General features: G+C 44.6%; 1 protein-coding gene across 3 annotated transcripts in view; it reads left to right on the top strand.

The window, feature by feature from the left end:
- The window catches only part of PFKM (phosphofructokinase, muscle), a 55,439-nt gene that overhangs the window by 24,039 nt on the left and 16,853 nt on the right, over positions 1-14,547 (top strand). For all 3 annotated transcript variants that reach the window (XM_060195461.1, XM_007516231.3, XM_016185226.2), the window contains 3 exons: positions 3,206-3,298; positions 12,408-12,481; positions 13,585-13,662. In XM_060195461.1, coding sequence (XP_060051444.1) covers positions 3,214-3,298; positions 12,408-12,481; positions 13,585-13,662 — 237 coding nt within the window. In that variant the 5' untranslated portion in view covers positions 3,206-3,213. The remainder of the gene's footprint in view (positions 1-3,205; positions 3,299-12,407; positions 12,482-13,584; positions 13,663-14,547) is intronic.

Raw genomic sequence — 14,547 nt, 5'->3', positions numbered from 1 at the left:
CCCCTGCACCATCAGCCTAAACTGATCAGTGCTCTGGAAAAAAAAAAAAAAAAAGAAAAGAAAAACAAAAAACATTGACTCTTCCTGCAGGAATTTTCAGTCCACTTAGGACTATGATTTTACCAATCATCTAGCTCAAGGATCAGTCAATTTTTCTGTAAAGGGCAAGCTAGTAAGTGTGGTAGCCTTTGCAGTCTGTCTATTCTCTGTTGCAAGAATCTGTGCTGTTATTATAACACAGAAGTAGCTGTAAGCATTATGTGAAAGAATGAGAGTGGTGTGGACATTAACATGCTAACTGGATGTAATTTTCATGTCATAACTTTTTTTCCCCCCTCCCAACAGTTTAGAACAGGCCCAAGAGATGCTCAGCAGTGGAGCGCAGGACTTGCATGCATGAGTTCCCAGTGTCCACTTCCCCACCCCCATCCTTACCCTACCCTGTTTACACTAAATCTGAGTACTGCATTGGTCTCTCTCATAATAAATAAATGCATCTGTTTTAAAAATGTAAGAAGCTTTTTTGGTTTGCTGCCATTAAAAAGCATGACTAAGATGAGGTTTGGTCTATAGGCTGTAGTTTGCTGTTCCTGACTTAGTACAATCTTCTTCTCGATACATAAAAAGCAATTAAAATACCATTAGAAGGTAGTGACTAAACGCTAAACGACTGACCCAATTCCAGACACTGGGTGATTAGAAGAGGTCAGAAAGGAAGCCTTCACTGACCTGTGGTTATCAGTGAAAGTTTAATAGGCTTACTAGGGGCAGAGCTAGTCTTAAATTATGGAGTGAAGCAGAGTGGTCTGTGGCAATGCTCAGGGTGGGCTTCTAGATAAAGTACAGTCTGATCACCAGTGAGGAAGAATGCAAAATGTCCAGGGGATGGTGAGCACCTTTGCTCATGGGGCAGAGAGTTAAATAATGGGTAAAGATTCTATTATGGAAGCTTGGAAATTAGACCCAAGAAATTTCACTTTATCTGTCAGCAGAGTATATCCAGTATGTGAATCTATGTCTCTTAGTACTGTGTACACCACTAAAAAAAAGGGAAAAGAAAAAAAAAACGTGTTTGTGTACGTATATTTTTATGTCTCCATGTATGATTTTTTTCTTCCTAATTTTTATTAGATAGGACAGAGAGAAATTGAGGAGGGGATGATAGAGGGAGAGGAAGATAGACACTTGCAGACCTGCTTCACCTCTCGTGAAGCAGCCCTGCTGCAGGTGGGGAGTGGGGTGTGGGGGCTTAAGCCCATGTCCTTCTGGTTTGTAATATGTGTGCTTAACCTGGTGCGCCACCACCTGGCCCCTCAGTGTGTGTATGTATTCGGTCTGTGCATGGATTTGAGTGTTTATGTAACCACTGTGATGCTAGCAGCCATCTGCTATCAGATTAACAACCAAAACATGAACTGTACATAAAGGTCTCCACCGGCTCCTGTTGATGTAAAGGAATTCTCTTTGCACTATGGTCTTAGGACTCTGACTTCCATGGTGGTTTACTCTGTTTCTGTATAGCGTGAAGAAGAGAAACAGGAGACAGAGACTGGCTGTTATATAGGCAGGCAGTTCAAGTGGAAAGAGGCAGTGAAGACAGAAAAGAAGCTTAGGGCAAAGGAAGAAAATAAGGGAGCACAGGGCCTAGTAACATTCTGATTCTGGGAGTCAGAAGGTAAATTGAAAAATACTAGATTTGTGGGCCCAGGAGATAGCTTAGTGTTAGAGCACAGAATCTGTTTGCCTGAGAGATGCCCCCGGGGCCCTAGGCTCAGTCCCCTGTACCACCAAATGCCAGATCTGAGTGGTGGTGGTGTTTCTTTCTCTTTCATAAAAATAAATAATCTTGCAAGTCAGGCGGTAACGCAGTGGATTAATCGCACGTGGCAAAAGGACCGGCGTAAGGATCCTGGTTCGAGCCCCTGGCTCCCCACCTGCAGGGGGGTTGCTTCACAGGCAGTGAAGCAGGTCTGCAAGTGTCTGTCTTTCTTTCCCCCTCTGTCTTCCTCTTCTCTCTCCATTTCTCTGTCCTATCCAACAACAACATCAGTAACAACAACAACAACAAGAAAAAAACAAGGGCAACAAAAGGGAAAATAAATTAAAAAAAATAATAATCTTAAAAAAAACCAAACAAACGGGGTTGGAGATAGTTCACTTGGTAGGGTTTGTGCCCTGCTGTGCCTATGGCCCAGGCTCGAGCCCAAGAGCCGTATGTTATATGTTAGTGCCATTGTACGGGGGGGGGGGGGGGGGGGAGATCTGGCATGATCCTGCCTCTCTCTTTCTCTTCTCTTTCTCTCTGAAATAAAAAGAGTGAGAAAGTCAGCCTGGTAGTGGTAAAAGTATGTGTATGTCTGACCCCAGTACCATACACAGACAAATAAAATGGAACAAGTTTTTGTCTGTCTAAGTGCAAAGGATGATTCCAGTGGCATTTTACATACTTTCTCTCTAAAGTAGGGAGAGATAAGCCATTAGAAGCATGAAGGTGTTCACGCATCATGTATATACTTGTTGGTTATATATGGCAGTGATTTTGTGTTGCTCTTGCCACTTGACGGTATGCAGTCGAGAAGCATGGTCAAGAGAAGCCCAGAGGTAGAGTCTGGGAGGGATGGGAACAACTAGGGAAAGGCACTATCCATTCCCGAGTCTGACACTGAGAACGTGGTCGAGCCTTTCTGACCTCAAGCTTGAGTCCCAACTGAGGCCAGTGCTGTAACGCCCACCCCTCCCTCACCTGACCGTAACCCAGCCTACCCTTTCCTTTCTTCTTGCCTTTGGCAGTTCTCAGCCGGTGCCCAGGCCTTATCTCAGTCTTTCCCTGGGCAGCTTTATTAAGAAGGGAGGAGCTCTTGAGGCAAACTTAGCTTTCCTCCTCCTTTCTCATTTATGTTCAGTCCCTGGCTCTTCTCCTTGACCTTCGCTTAGTCTCTAAATAGGCCCCAATTGGAGCAAGGATCGGATAGAGATTAGTCAGGACTTCTGCAGTGCTGGGATACATTACTGTGACATTTCAACTCGTCAGTCTGTGGGAGTGTGACTTCCTTCTGGAAGAAGTCCAAGGCTCTCGGTCAGCAAGGCTGAGACTCAGTAGGCGAGCCTGACTGAAGTGGCTCTAACCAGTCTGACAGAGCCGTTTCCTGAGCTGGGGGCACCTCAGTCCCGCTGTATTTTAACTCGCTGTTACTTTGAATTCTAGATTGGATCATGACCCATGAAGAGCACCATGCTGCCAGGACCCTGGGGATTGGCAAAGCCATCGCCGTGTTAACCTCTGGTGGAGATGCCCAAGGTAAGGAGGGTCCTGCTTGGGGAGGAGACAAAAACATGGTTGATAGGCTGTGGCGAGTGACTTGACTCAACTAGCCTGTAGGGTAGAACTATGCTTACTGCGCCAACACTGGACTTTCCTGCAAATGTCTGTCAGGGATAAGTCCCCATGTGCTTTTGGATTTTATTTGCTCTAGTTTTATATACTTTGACCTGCAAAATTTCTATCCAAATTTATTTGAAGACTTAGGATAAGTTTGACCTTCTGGTACTTACAAGACTGATTTTTCTCAAGCAGCATTGGAAAGGCAGAGACTAAAGTAGTCAAATTGTTACCAAGGGAGATGGATTCCAAGTACCTTGGAAAGAGGGGAAGTGAGGAGAGCCAGGGTGCCTTTGGTGGGTTCATTGTTACGCTGCCGTCTGCAGAGGCCCTACCCTGACCAGGGCCGGGCACCTCCCTCTTTCAGCGCCTTCCTTCTCTGAGGCGGGCACGGTCGGGCTTCACTCTGGTTTCTCAGGCCTTTCAGGGCAGTGTAAGTAAAGCCAGAGAGAACCAGCTGGGTCCAAGAAACCTGTAAGTCAGAAAAATGAAGTTCATGGAAAATGATGTGGAAGATAGAGCATGTGGGAATTATTTCCTTTGACGGTCTAGCGTATTATAGTCTGTGGTATGACGGAGACAGGTAGAATCTACGAAAACAACACTAAAACATGGAGACAGTGATGGGGAAAAGGGGAGAGATGCCAGCTAGCTTCTGGTTTCCTGTGCTGAGGCTCTGGGACTTTCTATACTAAGTGCCCACTTGGTGCAGGTCTCTATCCTAAATCTTGTAAAGAATTGACTTTCAGGGAGTCGGAGGGAGCGCAGCGGGTTAAGCGCAGGTGGCGCGAAGCGCAAGGACCAGCGTAAGGATCCCAATTCAAGCTCCTGGCTCCCCACCTGCAGGAGAGTCTCTTCACAGGTGGTGAAGTAGGTCTGCAGGTGTCTATCTTTCTCTCCCCCTCTCTGTCTTCCCCTCCTCTCTCCATTTCTCTCTGTCCTATCCAACAACTACAACAATAAAAACAACAAGGGCAACACAAAGGAAATAAATAAATATTTTTTAAAAATCTTAAAAAAAGAAAAGAATTGACTTTCTTTGGAAGCTTACAGTTTCACGAGGAAAGGTACCATACAGTACTAGAATTCTCACATAAGGCCTATGCATAAAAACAATCCAGTTGTGCTCTAACCAAGGAGAACCCACTTACATAATAAAGTAGTGGGCTCTGGTTGAATCGATCAGATTCCAAGAAGCTGAACTTGTCATTCAAGTAAAGTGCTTGGAATGGTGCCTGGCACACAGCTAGTACACAGCTAATGTATTACTTATAAAAAAAACCAGTAGTGGAGTGTCTGTTGTGTACCAGGCAGGATGGCAGGCATGATGAATGCATTGCTGAAAAGGACACGCTTTGCTGCTGCTCTTATGAAAAGGTTCATAAGTAAAGCTAGATTTTACATATATTTTAAAGCTAATGTTTATTGCATTGTAGTTCTAATTTATATTCTGATCAGAGAGCTTGCTAGAGTGAGGAAACTGAAGAAGGAGGCCATGGAGGCCTGACTTTATGAATAGTGGCCGAATTAGAATGCAGAGCCCTGCGCGAAGTTGTAGAAACTGCTGACCTAGCTCCCATTATTTCCTCTTCTCTTCTGAAGAGAATGAACACCAAGGCTGAATTCTTTAACATGGACTGTGCTACTCCAAAACCCCTAGTAAGAAGGCCTGTGGAACTGGGTTGTCAGATTAGAGAAAGCAAGAACCTGCCAAAAGAAAAAAGACCCAAGGAGGCACTATCTAGCTGTGAAACTAGGAGACAGAAGCGGCCTCTGCGGAGAGAAAGAGGTGAGGGGGAGGAGGAGGAGACAACAGAAACTTCGATTCAGTTTGCGTCTCAGAGCAATAGAGTCTTTTCAGCTTCTGCTCCCTCTTGTTCTAAAAATGACCCTGTTTTCAGGGAAGAACTATCCTCTGTGAACACGAGCTGTTGATAAGCTCATTTCTGGAGGATGCCGCTGGGTCAGGGCCTTTGGACTCTGTGGTCGCTACCGTTACTCAGGGAAACAGCCCACTCCCACCTGTAGGCCACACAGCATTGCTGGTGCATGTCAGTAGGGACGGGTGGTAGAGGCTGACATTTGACGGGCGGAAGCAAATAGCTCAGTCGAGCCGAGCGGCCCCAGATGCGTGAACAGCTCAAATATAGAAGCAGTCTACTCAGAGATAACGTGAATGGTCTCTTTTTCTCCCCCAGGAGAGAGCACAGAAAGGTTTTGCCCTTAGAGGCTACGGATCCCATGGGAAAGGAAGGTTGGGCTCAGCTCTGCTCAGAAAGGCCACAGTTCTATCATTCCTTGCTTTAGCAAAGCCAGTAATCTTTTACAGTAGCAGAGTAACTAAGCATCAGATCAAAGCAGCCTGAGTTCAGAAGCCAAGCTCTCCAACATGCTGGGCTGGCTAGATACTGAGTTCTAACTCCCTTTCCAGGCTGGGAATAGCCCAGCCAAACGAAACCACCATTGCGTTTGGCTGTTTGAAGTCAGCTTGTTCTGTTGGGAAAAGATCTCAGTCATAGGCTCTAATTCTCTTGTCTTCAGACTGTAGTTCATTCCAAATGCAGTTTATCTTTATCCTGTTTTTAAAGATTTACAAGAACAGGGACCCTGTTACTCTGCTGCACTGCTACTCCAGGGCTCATACTTCTTTTTTTTCCCGTTACATAACCATTAGAAAGTGCAGTTCACAGGAGTCGGACGGTGGCGCAGCGGGTTAAGTGCATGTGGCGCAAAGCGCAAGGACCGGCGTGAGGATCCTGGTTCAAGCTCCCAGCTCCCCACCTGCAGGGGAGTCACTTCACAGGCGGTGAAGCAGCTCTGCAGGTGTCTTTCTCTCCTCTTCTCTGTCTTCCCCTCCTCTCTCCATTTCTCTCTGTCCTATCTAACAACATCGACATCAGTAACAACAACAGTAGTAACTACAAAAACAATGGAAACCAACAAGGGCAACAAGAGGGAAAATAAATAAATATAAAAAAAAATTTAAAGAGAAAAAAAAAAGAAAGTGCAGTTCATATCCAGCAAACAGTCATGTTGGAATTAAGGAATTAAGAAGAATCTTTTTTTTCTTTTAATTGAAGTACTGTTGGTTTATAAGACTGTGCTTTGGGGGTACTGCATCACAGTGCTTCCTATGGGGCCGTATAACACTCCCCAGCAGTGCTAGTCCCCTTGCTTTAGAGTTCACGGGGCCTCCCACACCCTTTCAGCTCTTTCCCTTCCATCTTGGTAACTTCAGTTCTGTGGCTAGAAGTCAAGGGTTTCTTTTTGCTTGACTTTGTTCCCTTGCTTTGATTCTTTGTATCTCACGTTTGAGTGCAGTCACCTGACCTGTCTCTTTCTCTTTCTGGCTTATTTAGTCGAGCAGGATACCCCTCAGTTCCAACTGTGTTGCTTCACAGGGCATCATCTCATCTTTTCTCACAGCCGAGTAATGCTTCACTGCGTGTCTGTCCCACACTCATCAGTCTGTCACTGGGCGTTTGAGCTTGCTTCCATACCTTGACTGCTGCGTCTAGACGTGCAGTGGACATGGGAGTGCATATACCTTTTGTGTTCTTTGGATAGATGCCTAGGAGTGGGACTGCTAGATCAAAGTTCATTTGAGATAGAAAGAAACTTACTATTTAAAAAAAAAAAAAAAGTGGCCAAGTCATTTATTCATTCACACCCCCCCCATATCTTGTCTTATGTAAGCCCATCAGTTTTCTCCCCAGTCTCTCCTCCTGACAGACTGTAATTGGAGACTCCAATGTTCGTGCTTATGTGTTCTCCTGAGGCCCTCCTGACTGTACCCAGAATACCCCCTGTGGTGCCTGTAATCTTACCCTTCATGTTGCTTCTAATAAGTCAGACAGCTGCTTATTGAGGTTTATTTTAAGCAACATGGACCAGCTAAGTAGAGCTTGGCCAGGCTGACATGGGGCTAGAATAGGCCAGTGAGATTAGATAGGAGAGCCCAAAGACTTGTATAAATTAACTACACACCTCAGTTTATGATTTCAGGTGAACTAGGGGTTTGAAACACAATTACAAAGGCACACAGGGGCAGCAGGAGGTGGGGTGGGGGAGGAAGGGAATGGCTGCTAAAACTTGGCTCCTAAGGAACTAGTCACATTAGAGGCAGGAGGGATGACCTCTGGAGGTTCGCGTAGTGCTCACATGAGACAGGAAAGGAAGAAGACTGTTCACACTTAAAATCATTTAAGTAATTTTTTTCTGCAGGTGTCTGCCTGTCTCTCTCTGTCTTCCCTCCCACTCTCAATTTCTCTCTGTCTCTATCCAGTAATAAATAAATACAAATATTTTTTCAAAAGACATATTTTTAAAAAGGCAGGAAAGAGCATTCCAGCCTATACATCTTGGGGGAATAATGCATGTCCCTTACTTTTTAGGATAACAAGTTCAGCAGCTAGCGAGCTGGCACAGAAGAGCGCATGACTTGCAAGCACGAAGTCCTGAGCCTGACCCCTATGTCACATACGCCAGAATAGCGCTCTGCTCTGTCCTCTATCACAAATAAATACATTTTGGGCAATAGAGTACAGATTTGTGCTCCAGAGTGGCACATGTCCAGTAGACAGTCACTTGGACCTTTTGAAAGTCTAGGAAATTAGTAATCAAACACTAGTTTTATATCTCTCCTGGTCTTAACTGGGTTAATTTAGTCATCTTTCCTAAAACACTTGTGACTTTGCACTGATGGAATTATTCTTTTTTATTTTTTAAAATTTTTTATTTAAGAAAGGATTAGTGAACAAAAACATAAGGTAGGAGGGGTACAACTCCACACAATTCCCACCACCCAATCCCCATAACCCACCCCCTCCCATGGTAGCTTTCCCATTCTCTAGCCCTCTGGGAGCATGGACCCAGGGTCATTGAGGGTTGCAGAAGGTAGAAGGTCTGGCTTCTGTAATTGCTTCCCCGCTGAACATGGGCATTGACTGGTCGGTCCATACTCCCAGTCTGCCTCTCTCTTTCCCTAGTAAGGTGTGTCTCTGGGGAAGCTGAGCTCCATGACACATTGGTGGGGTCTTCAATCCAGGGAAGCCTAGCCAGCATCCTGGTGGCATCTGGAACCTGGTGATTGAAAAGAGAGTTAACATATGAAACCAAACAATTTGTTGAGCAATCATGGATCCCAAGCTTGGAATAGTGGAGAGGAAGTGTTAGGGAGGTACTCACTGCAAACTCTAGTGTACTTCTGCTTTCAGGTATATATTTTGCAGTAGTTTATGGATACGTGTGCACATAAGCTCTCTCTCACAGAAACTGGTGTATATCTAGATTATGGGACTTTGTTAGAAAGTGAACTACCTGAGATGAAATTAGAGTGTACTATAAAAGGAAAGGTCTCACCCGAGTAATGAAGTTGAAGAGTTGTCATTCCACACGTGAAGTCTCTGGATACAGTCTGAGGTGAAGCATGTTGAGGTGGCAATCGTTGCTTTGGTTAGGTTGTGATCGGCGGATGCAATATTATTTGGTTTGGATTGGGAGAAATCCAAATTTTCCCATACGGGAAAGTGGGCCCTATCCAAGGGTTCCAGGACTGGGGGAATTAGGGGCTCTATAGTGAAGATGTGAGGTTCCTGCTGTCTTAGGGTTCAAAAAGACAATCGATAGTTAATATTATCATCACATTATTTGTTAATTGGGTTAACTTTGAAAAGTCCCTTTGTTATGGTTTGCTGTACAGTGATGGAATTATTCTTTTCATTCACACAGTTTTCTTAAAATGTCTTCTTTTGGGGGGGGCAGGGTGGTAGCATAATGATTATACAGAGCTTCTTTTTTTTTTAGACCTAAGTTTTTTTTGTTTGGTTAGTTATTACCATAGCACTGCTAAGCTTTGGCTTATGATGGTCTGGGGATTGAATATGGGACCTTGGAGACGCAAGCATGAGAGTCTTTGCATAAGCTTTATGTTGTCTTCCCTTAAAACTTCTTTTTTCTATTTCTTTTCTTTTTTTTTTTCTTTCCTTTTTACCATGCTTGAAAGTCCTTTTTGCATAACTATTATGCTATCTACCCCCACCCAAGTTTTGGATTTTTACAATTTTATTTCATGCCAAGTAATTTGGGACTATATGCAATGGTGTGTATTAGGTTTTAGTCTGGTACTGAAAAATATTTTTAATCTTTGGCTTCTCTAATGTTCACTAGTAAATGATATTCCTCCAGGCAGGGTTACATATGAGTAGATGCTAGATTGTGTTAAGGGGTATTGAAGAGATTGTAGCTAAAATAACTCACCAGCAGTCTGACCCATCATGGTGTTAAGATTCTCTGAGTGGGAGTCGGGCAGTAGCGCAGCGGGTTAAGTCTAGGTGGCACAAAGTGCAGGGACCGGCGCAAGGATCCCGGCTGGAGCCCCCGGCTCCCCACTTGCAGGAGAGTCGCTTCACAGGCGGTGAAGCAGGTCTGCAGGTGTCTTTCTCTCCCCCTCTCTGTCTTCCCCATCTCTCTCCATTTCTCTCTCCTATCCAACAACAGTAATAACTACAACAACAAAAACTACAAGGGCAACAAAATGGAATAAGTAAATAAATATTATTTAAAAAAAATATTCTCTGAGCAAGAGGCCACATGGTGGCCTTCCTGGTTGAGCGCGCAAGTTAAGATTCTCTGAGCGTGACCACGAGCCCCGTGTCACATTATAGGGTAGAACTGAATTATCAGAAATGTCCCCCCGCAGTAGCATTATTTTAATAGTGATTCAGTAATAGATCATAAGATTTATAGTTCCACATTGTATCTCACCAAGTTCTCTGACTGACTGCCTACCCCCCACCCAGAGTTCTCGAAGTCTTAAAGACACTTTGGCTACTTTTTTTTCCCCCCAAATTAATATGTTTCAGTTTTCTATATTCCACATAATGAACAAAACTGTTGGGGACTGTCTTTTACCTCCTCACTTCCAGTGCCGTCCACTTGGTCCCAGAGGCCACAATAACATGTTTTCAATAGGTGTGTTATCATAACACAGATCTGTTCTCACTCCCAGCACATCTTATGTTGTGACAGACTGACTCCTTCGCCTTGATCTTGGCAGAGAGAACTAGGGATAATACCTCTTTAAGGAAAAGAAGAAAGACTTTGTCTAAGTCCTAGTTATTTCTCCCTCCCACTATAAACACAGTGGTTTACAGCATAAATTTTAAGTCCTTCCTACAAGGGTTAGATTGTCCTATAGAGGGTCACATAGAACCCTCTTTCTGCCTGTACACTTAGTCACGGCCTCTGCTGACAGTTCGGGGGGGTGTCCAGAGGATCTTAGCTGTGACGTACTTTGGAACATACATGGACTCCAGTGACAGTACAACTCTGTGTGGGTGTGCAGACGAGGAAGCCCTCCCACCATGGACACCCCAAGCACACCCCTGAACAGGTGCTGACTGCTCGGGTCACTGAGTCTCAGAGATCACGGCTGTTATCGTCAGGCCTGTCCAAACTGGATGTCTAGGTCCAGTGCAGAAGGCAAGAAAAAGCCTAGAGCCATTAAGATTAGGAAGATGCACACGGAAATCAGTGACACTGGGTTAGGCAGGAGTCGCGTGGTGGTGCAGCGGGTTAAGCACACGTGGCGCAAAACACAAAGACCAGTGTAAGGATCCCGGTGCGAGCCCTCAGCTCCTCACCTGCAGGGGAGTCGCTTCACAAGTGATGAAGCAGGTCTGCAGGTATCTGTCTTTCTCTCCACTTCTCTGTCTTCCCCTCCTCTCTCCACTTCTCTCTGTCCTATCCAACAACAACGACATCAGTAACCACAACAAGGGCAACAAAAGGGAAAATAAAGAAATACATATGAAAAAAAAACCAAAAACATTGGTTTAGGCTTGTTAGGACTTAGATTCAGATGTGAGCTTTCCAATAGTACTCATTCTATGACCTTCACCTCTTCTTATTTCTCTTTTTATTTCAGAGAGAGAGAGAGATGGGGAAGGCACACCAAAGCCCCAGAGCTTCCCCTCTATGTCACGGCTCCCGTGTGGCACTTGGCTTGGAACCTCAAGCATGAGGTCCTAGGTTTGAGCCCCGGCATCACATGTGCAGAGTGATACTCTGGTGCACATGCTCCTCCCCCCCCCCATAAGTAGATAAGTGAATATTTAAGTAAAGCAAGGACCGGCGTAAGGATCTTGGTTCGAGCCCCCGGCTCCCCACCTGCAGGGAGTCGCGTCTCAAGCGGTGAAGCAGGTTTGCAGGTGTCTATCTTTCTCTCCCCCTCTCTATCTTCCCCTCCTCTCTCCATCTCTCTGTCCTATCCAACAACAGTTATATCAGTAACAACAACAATAATAACTACAACAATAAAACAACAAGGGCAACAAAAAGGAATAAACAAATAAATATTAAAAAATAAGTAAAGTAATACTACCCCATTATATGCTGAGCACCACTTTTTGGCAGAGTAATGGGAGAAGTAGATTCCTGTGTCTTGATCCTGGCAACCTCAGAATAAGCATTCAAGATTAGTATTCTCCAAGGAATTCTTGACAAAGAGTGGTTTTAGTGAAGCCTGTGTGTGTGTGTGTGTGTGTGTGTGTGTGTGTGTGTGTGTGTGTGTGTATGTGTGTGGAGAGAGAGAGAGAGAGAGAAAGGAGAGGTGATGGGGGCACCCAGAGCTCTATGCCTTAATTCGGTGTTGGTATGAGAAGCAAGAACGTGAATGAGAAGAGTATTGTAGGGGCTGGGTGGTGGCACACCTGGCTAAGCACATGCATTACCATGCACAAGGACCCATGTTCAAGCCTCTGATCTCCACCTGCAGGGACAAAGCTTCACCAGTGGTGAAATAGTGCTCCAAGTGACTCTCTCTCTCTCTCTCTCTCTCTTTTTCTCCCTCTCTTTCTCTCTCTCAATTTCTGTCTGTTATATTAAATCAAATGAAGTTTTTTTAAAAAAATTAAATATTAAAAAAGGTATTCTAGACTCAGATACAAACCTAAGAAGGAGATCGTCTAGCCTAGAGTCTGCTTCTCTCAGAAGTAACCTCTCTTTGACGTTTCTTCACACCTTGCAGGTATGAATGCTGCTGTCAGGGCTGTGGTTCGAGTTGGTATCTTTACTGGAGCCCGTGTATTTTTTGTCCATGAGGTTAGTTTTCTGGATTTTTTCTTTTCTTTTCTAATTTCTGCATAACCTGTTCACCCACCTCACCCCATACTTTACCTCCCAATTACAAAATTTTGGCTGATTTGTCCCATCTGCAGGAATAATGGCTTTGCCAGTCTTACTCGAGTAATGATGGTGGGACTTAACGGCTATATAGACTAAGTTCTCAATTTTTCTGTTTAATTTAAAGGAGGATTTACTTAACACAGAAAAAAAGGTGAAAAGAGTTAGTATTTCGTACAAAACTCAGTCTGTCTAGTGGTGAGGCCTCCAGAGAGGTGAAGCTCACCTTTCTCTTCTTATCTCTAGCTCATGAAATAATTTTTTTTTCCTTAAAGAAGGTATTGAAAAAAATTGACATTTCTGGCCTAGAAAGATAGCTTAGCGCTAACTTGTGTGTCTAAGGTTCCAGAGGCCCCTGATTCAGAGATGACCAGTGCTCTGGTCTCCCTCTGCCATATCCTTCTCCAAGCCTTCTCTCATATAAATAAATCTTTTGAAAAATATTTCATTTATATTTTTTCCTTAAAGACTATTCTTTTAAAAATTTTTATTCAATTTGATAGGACAGAGAGAAATTTAGAGGATAAGGGGGTAGAGATGGGGAGAGAGAGACACAAACCTGTAGCATTGCTTCCCTAATTGTGAAGCTTTTCCCCTGGAGGGTGGGGGCTGAGGGCTTGAACCTGGGCTCTTGCGCATGGTAACATGTGCACTTAACCAGGTGCACCATCACTTGGTCCCTAATTTATTTTTAAAGAAGGAGAAATAGAGAGAGATAGGGGCCAGAGCACCACTCAGCTCTGGTTTACGGTGGTTCTGGGCATTGAACCTGAGACCTTTGGTGCCTCAGGCATGAGAGTCTTTTTGTAAAACCATTATGCTGTCTCCTCAGCCCTAAAAATCTTAAGTAAAGTTCAAAAACATCACCTTCCTTGGACTATTAAATATGATAGTCCCATAAGTATCCTGGAATTAGTAATGGCAGGAGGTGACTAGAGGGCATCTTCCCAGGAATCCTGTCTTAATATTAGACTTTAAGGGACAGTCTTGCAGAGGTTGAACAGTAATCACATGTCCCACAGGGTTACCAAGGCCTGGTGGATGGTGGAGATCACATCAAGGAAGCCACCTGGGAGAGTGTGTCCATGATGCTTCAGCTGGTATGTCCTAGAGGACTCCTGTCCTGTACTTGTCCCGCCCTTGTCTCATCTTCCTGTGGTTTGGGCTCACGGTTTTCCTTATTCCTAACCATGCAGATTTATGGACAGGGATTCAGTGATTTACCTTTATCCTATGCATTTGAAACCACCATCCTTGTTTCCTGGGGGTGGGATGAGGGGTGTGATCACAGGACAGTTTGTTCTGGATAGAAAGGTCAGAGGAATTTGGAGACCTGGCATGGAAGCAGGTCCTGCTGAGGTCACTGGGGAGGTCTGGCCCTGAAAATAACCTTATCGGAGGCTGGGGCTGGGGCCAGAAGGAGAGTTGACATCTGCCGGTTCTCATGTGATGGTGATCAAGTGACCTGAAACTAGACTATTTAAGAGAAAGGAACCAGGAGAGCCTTTCAGAGTTAAAACCAAAACAAACCAGCAAAAAGCCCTAGCAAAACCGAACTTTCCCCAGTGATGCCCACAGCCTCTTTTTCTCCTCTCTGTATGTGGCTATGCAGCTGTCATCTCATTTACTACAGTCCACACATTACATTTGTATCCTCATTCTTTCCTCTAAAAACCTGGGGGAAGAGACAGTAAATGCAGGGCTCGTATCAGTAGATGTCCTGTAAATGTGGTGCCTGCCATAAAGTGACCTGAGGATGAGCACCATCAGTAGCCCCAAAGTTAGAGGTGCCCGGAGCTCACACAGTTAGTGAACATTCTAGGAGAGGTACACTTACCTCTCCTGGGATAGCTGTTAGCTCCTGGGAATTTAAGCCTCTCTGTATCCAGTCTCTCTGGGTATTGTGGTTCCTTCTGCTAGTACCATAAGACCCTAGTTGTAAAGGAGGAAGGATTGGCAGTGCCTGGCTATGATTAGAAACCACA

This window comes from Erinaceus europaeus, chromosome 7 (genome assembly GCF_950295315.1).
Source record: "Erinaceus europaeus chromosome 7, mEriEur2.1, whole genome shotgun sequence".
In the NCBI taxonomy this organism is placed as follows: Eukaryota; Metazoa; Chordata; class Mammalia; order Eulipotyphla; family Erinaceidae; genus Erinaceus; species Erinaceus europaeus.
The sequence above is the reverse complement of the archived record's forward strand: the minus strand, read 5'-3'. Positions and strand labels throughout refer to the sequence as shown.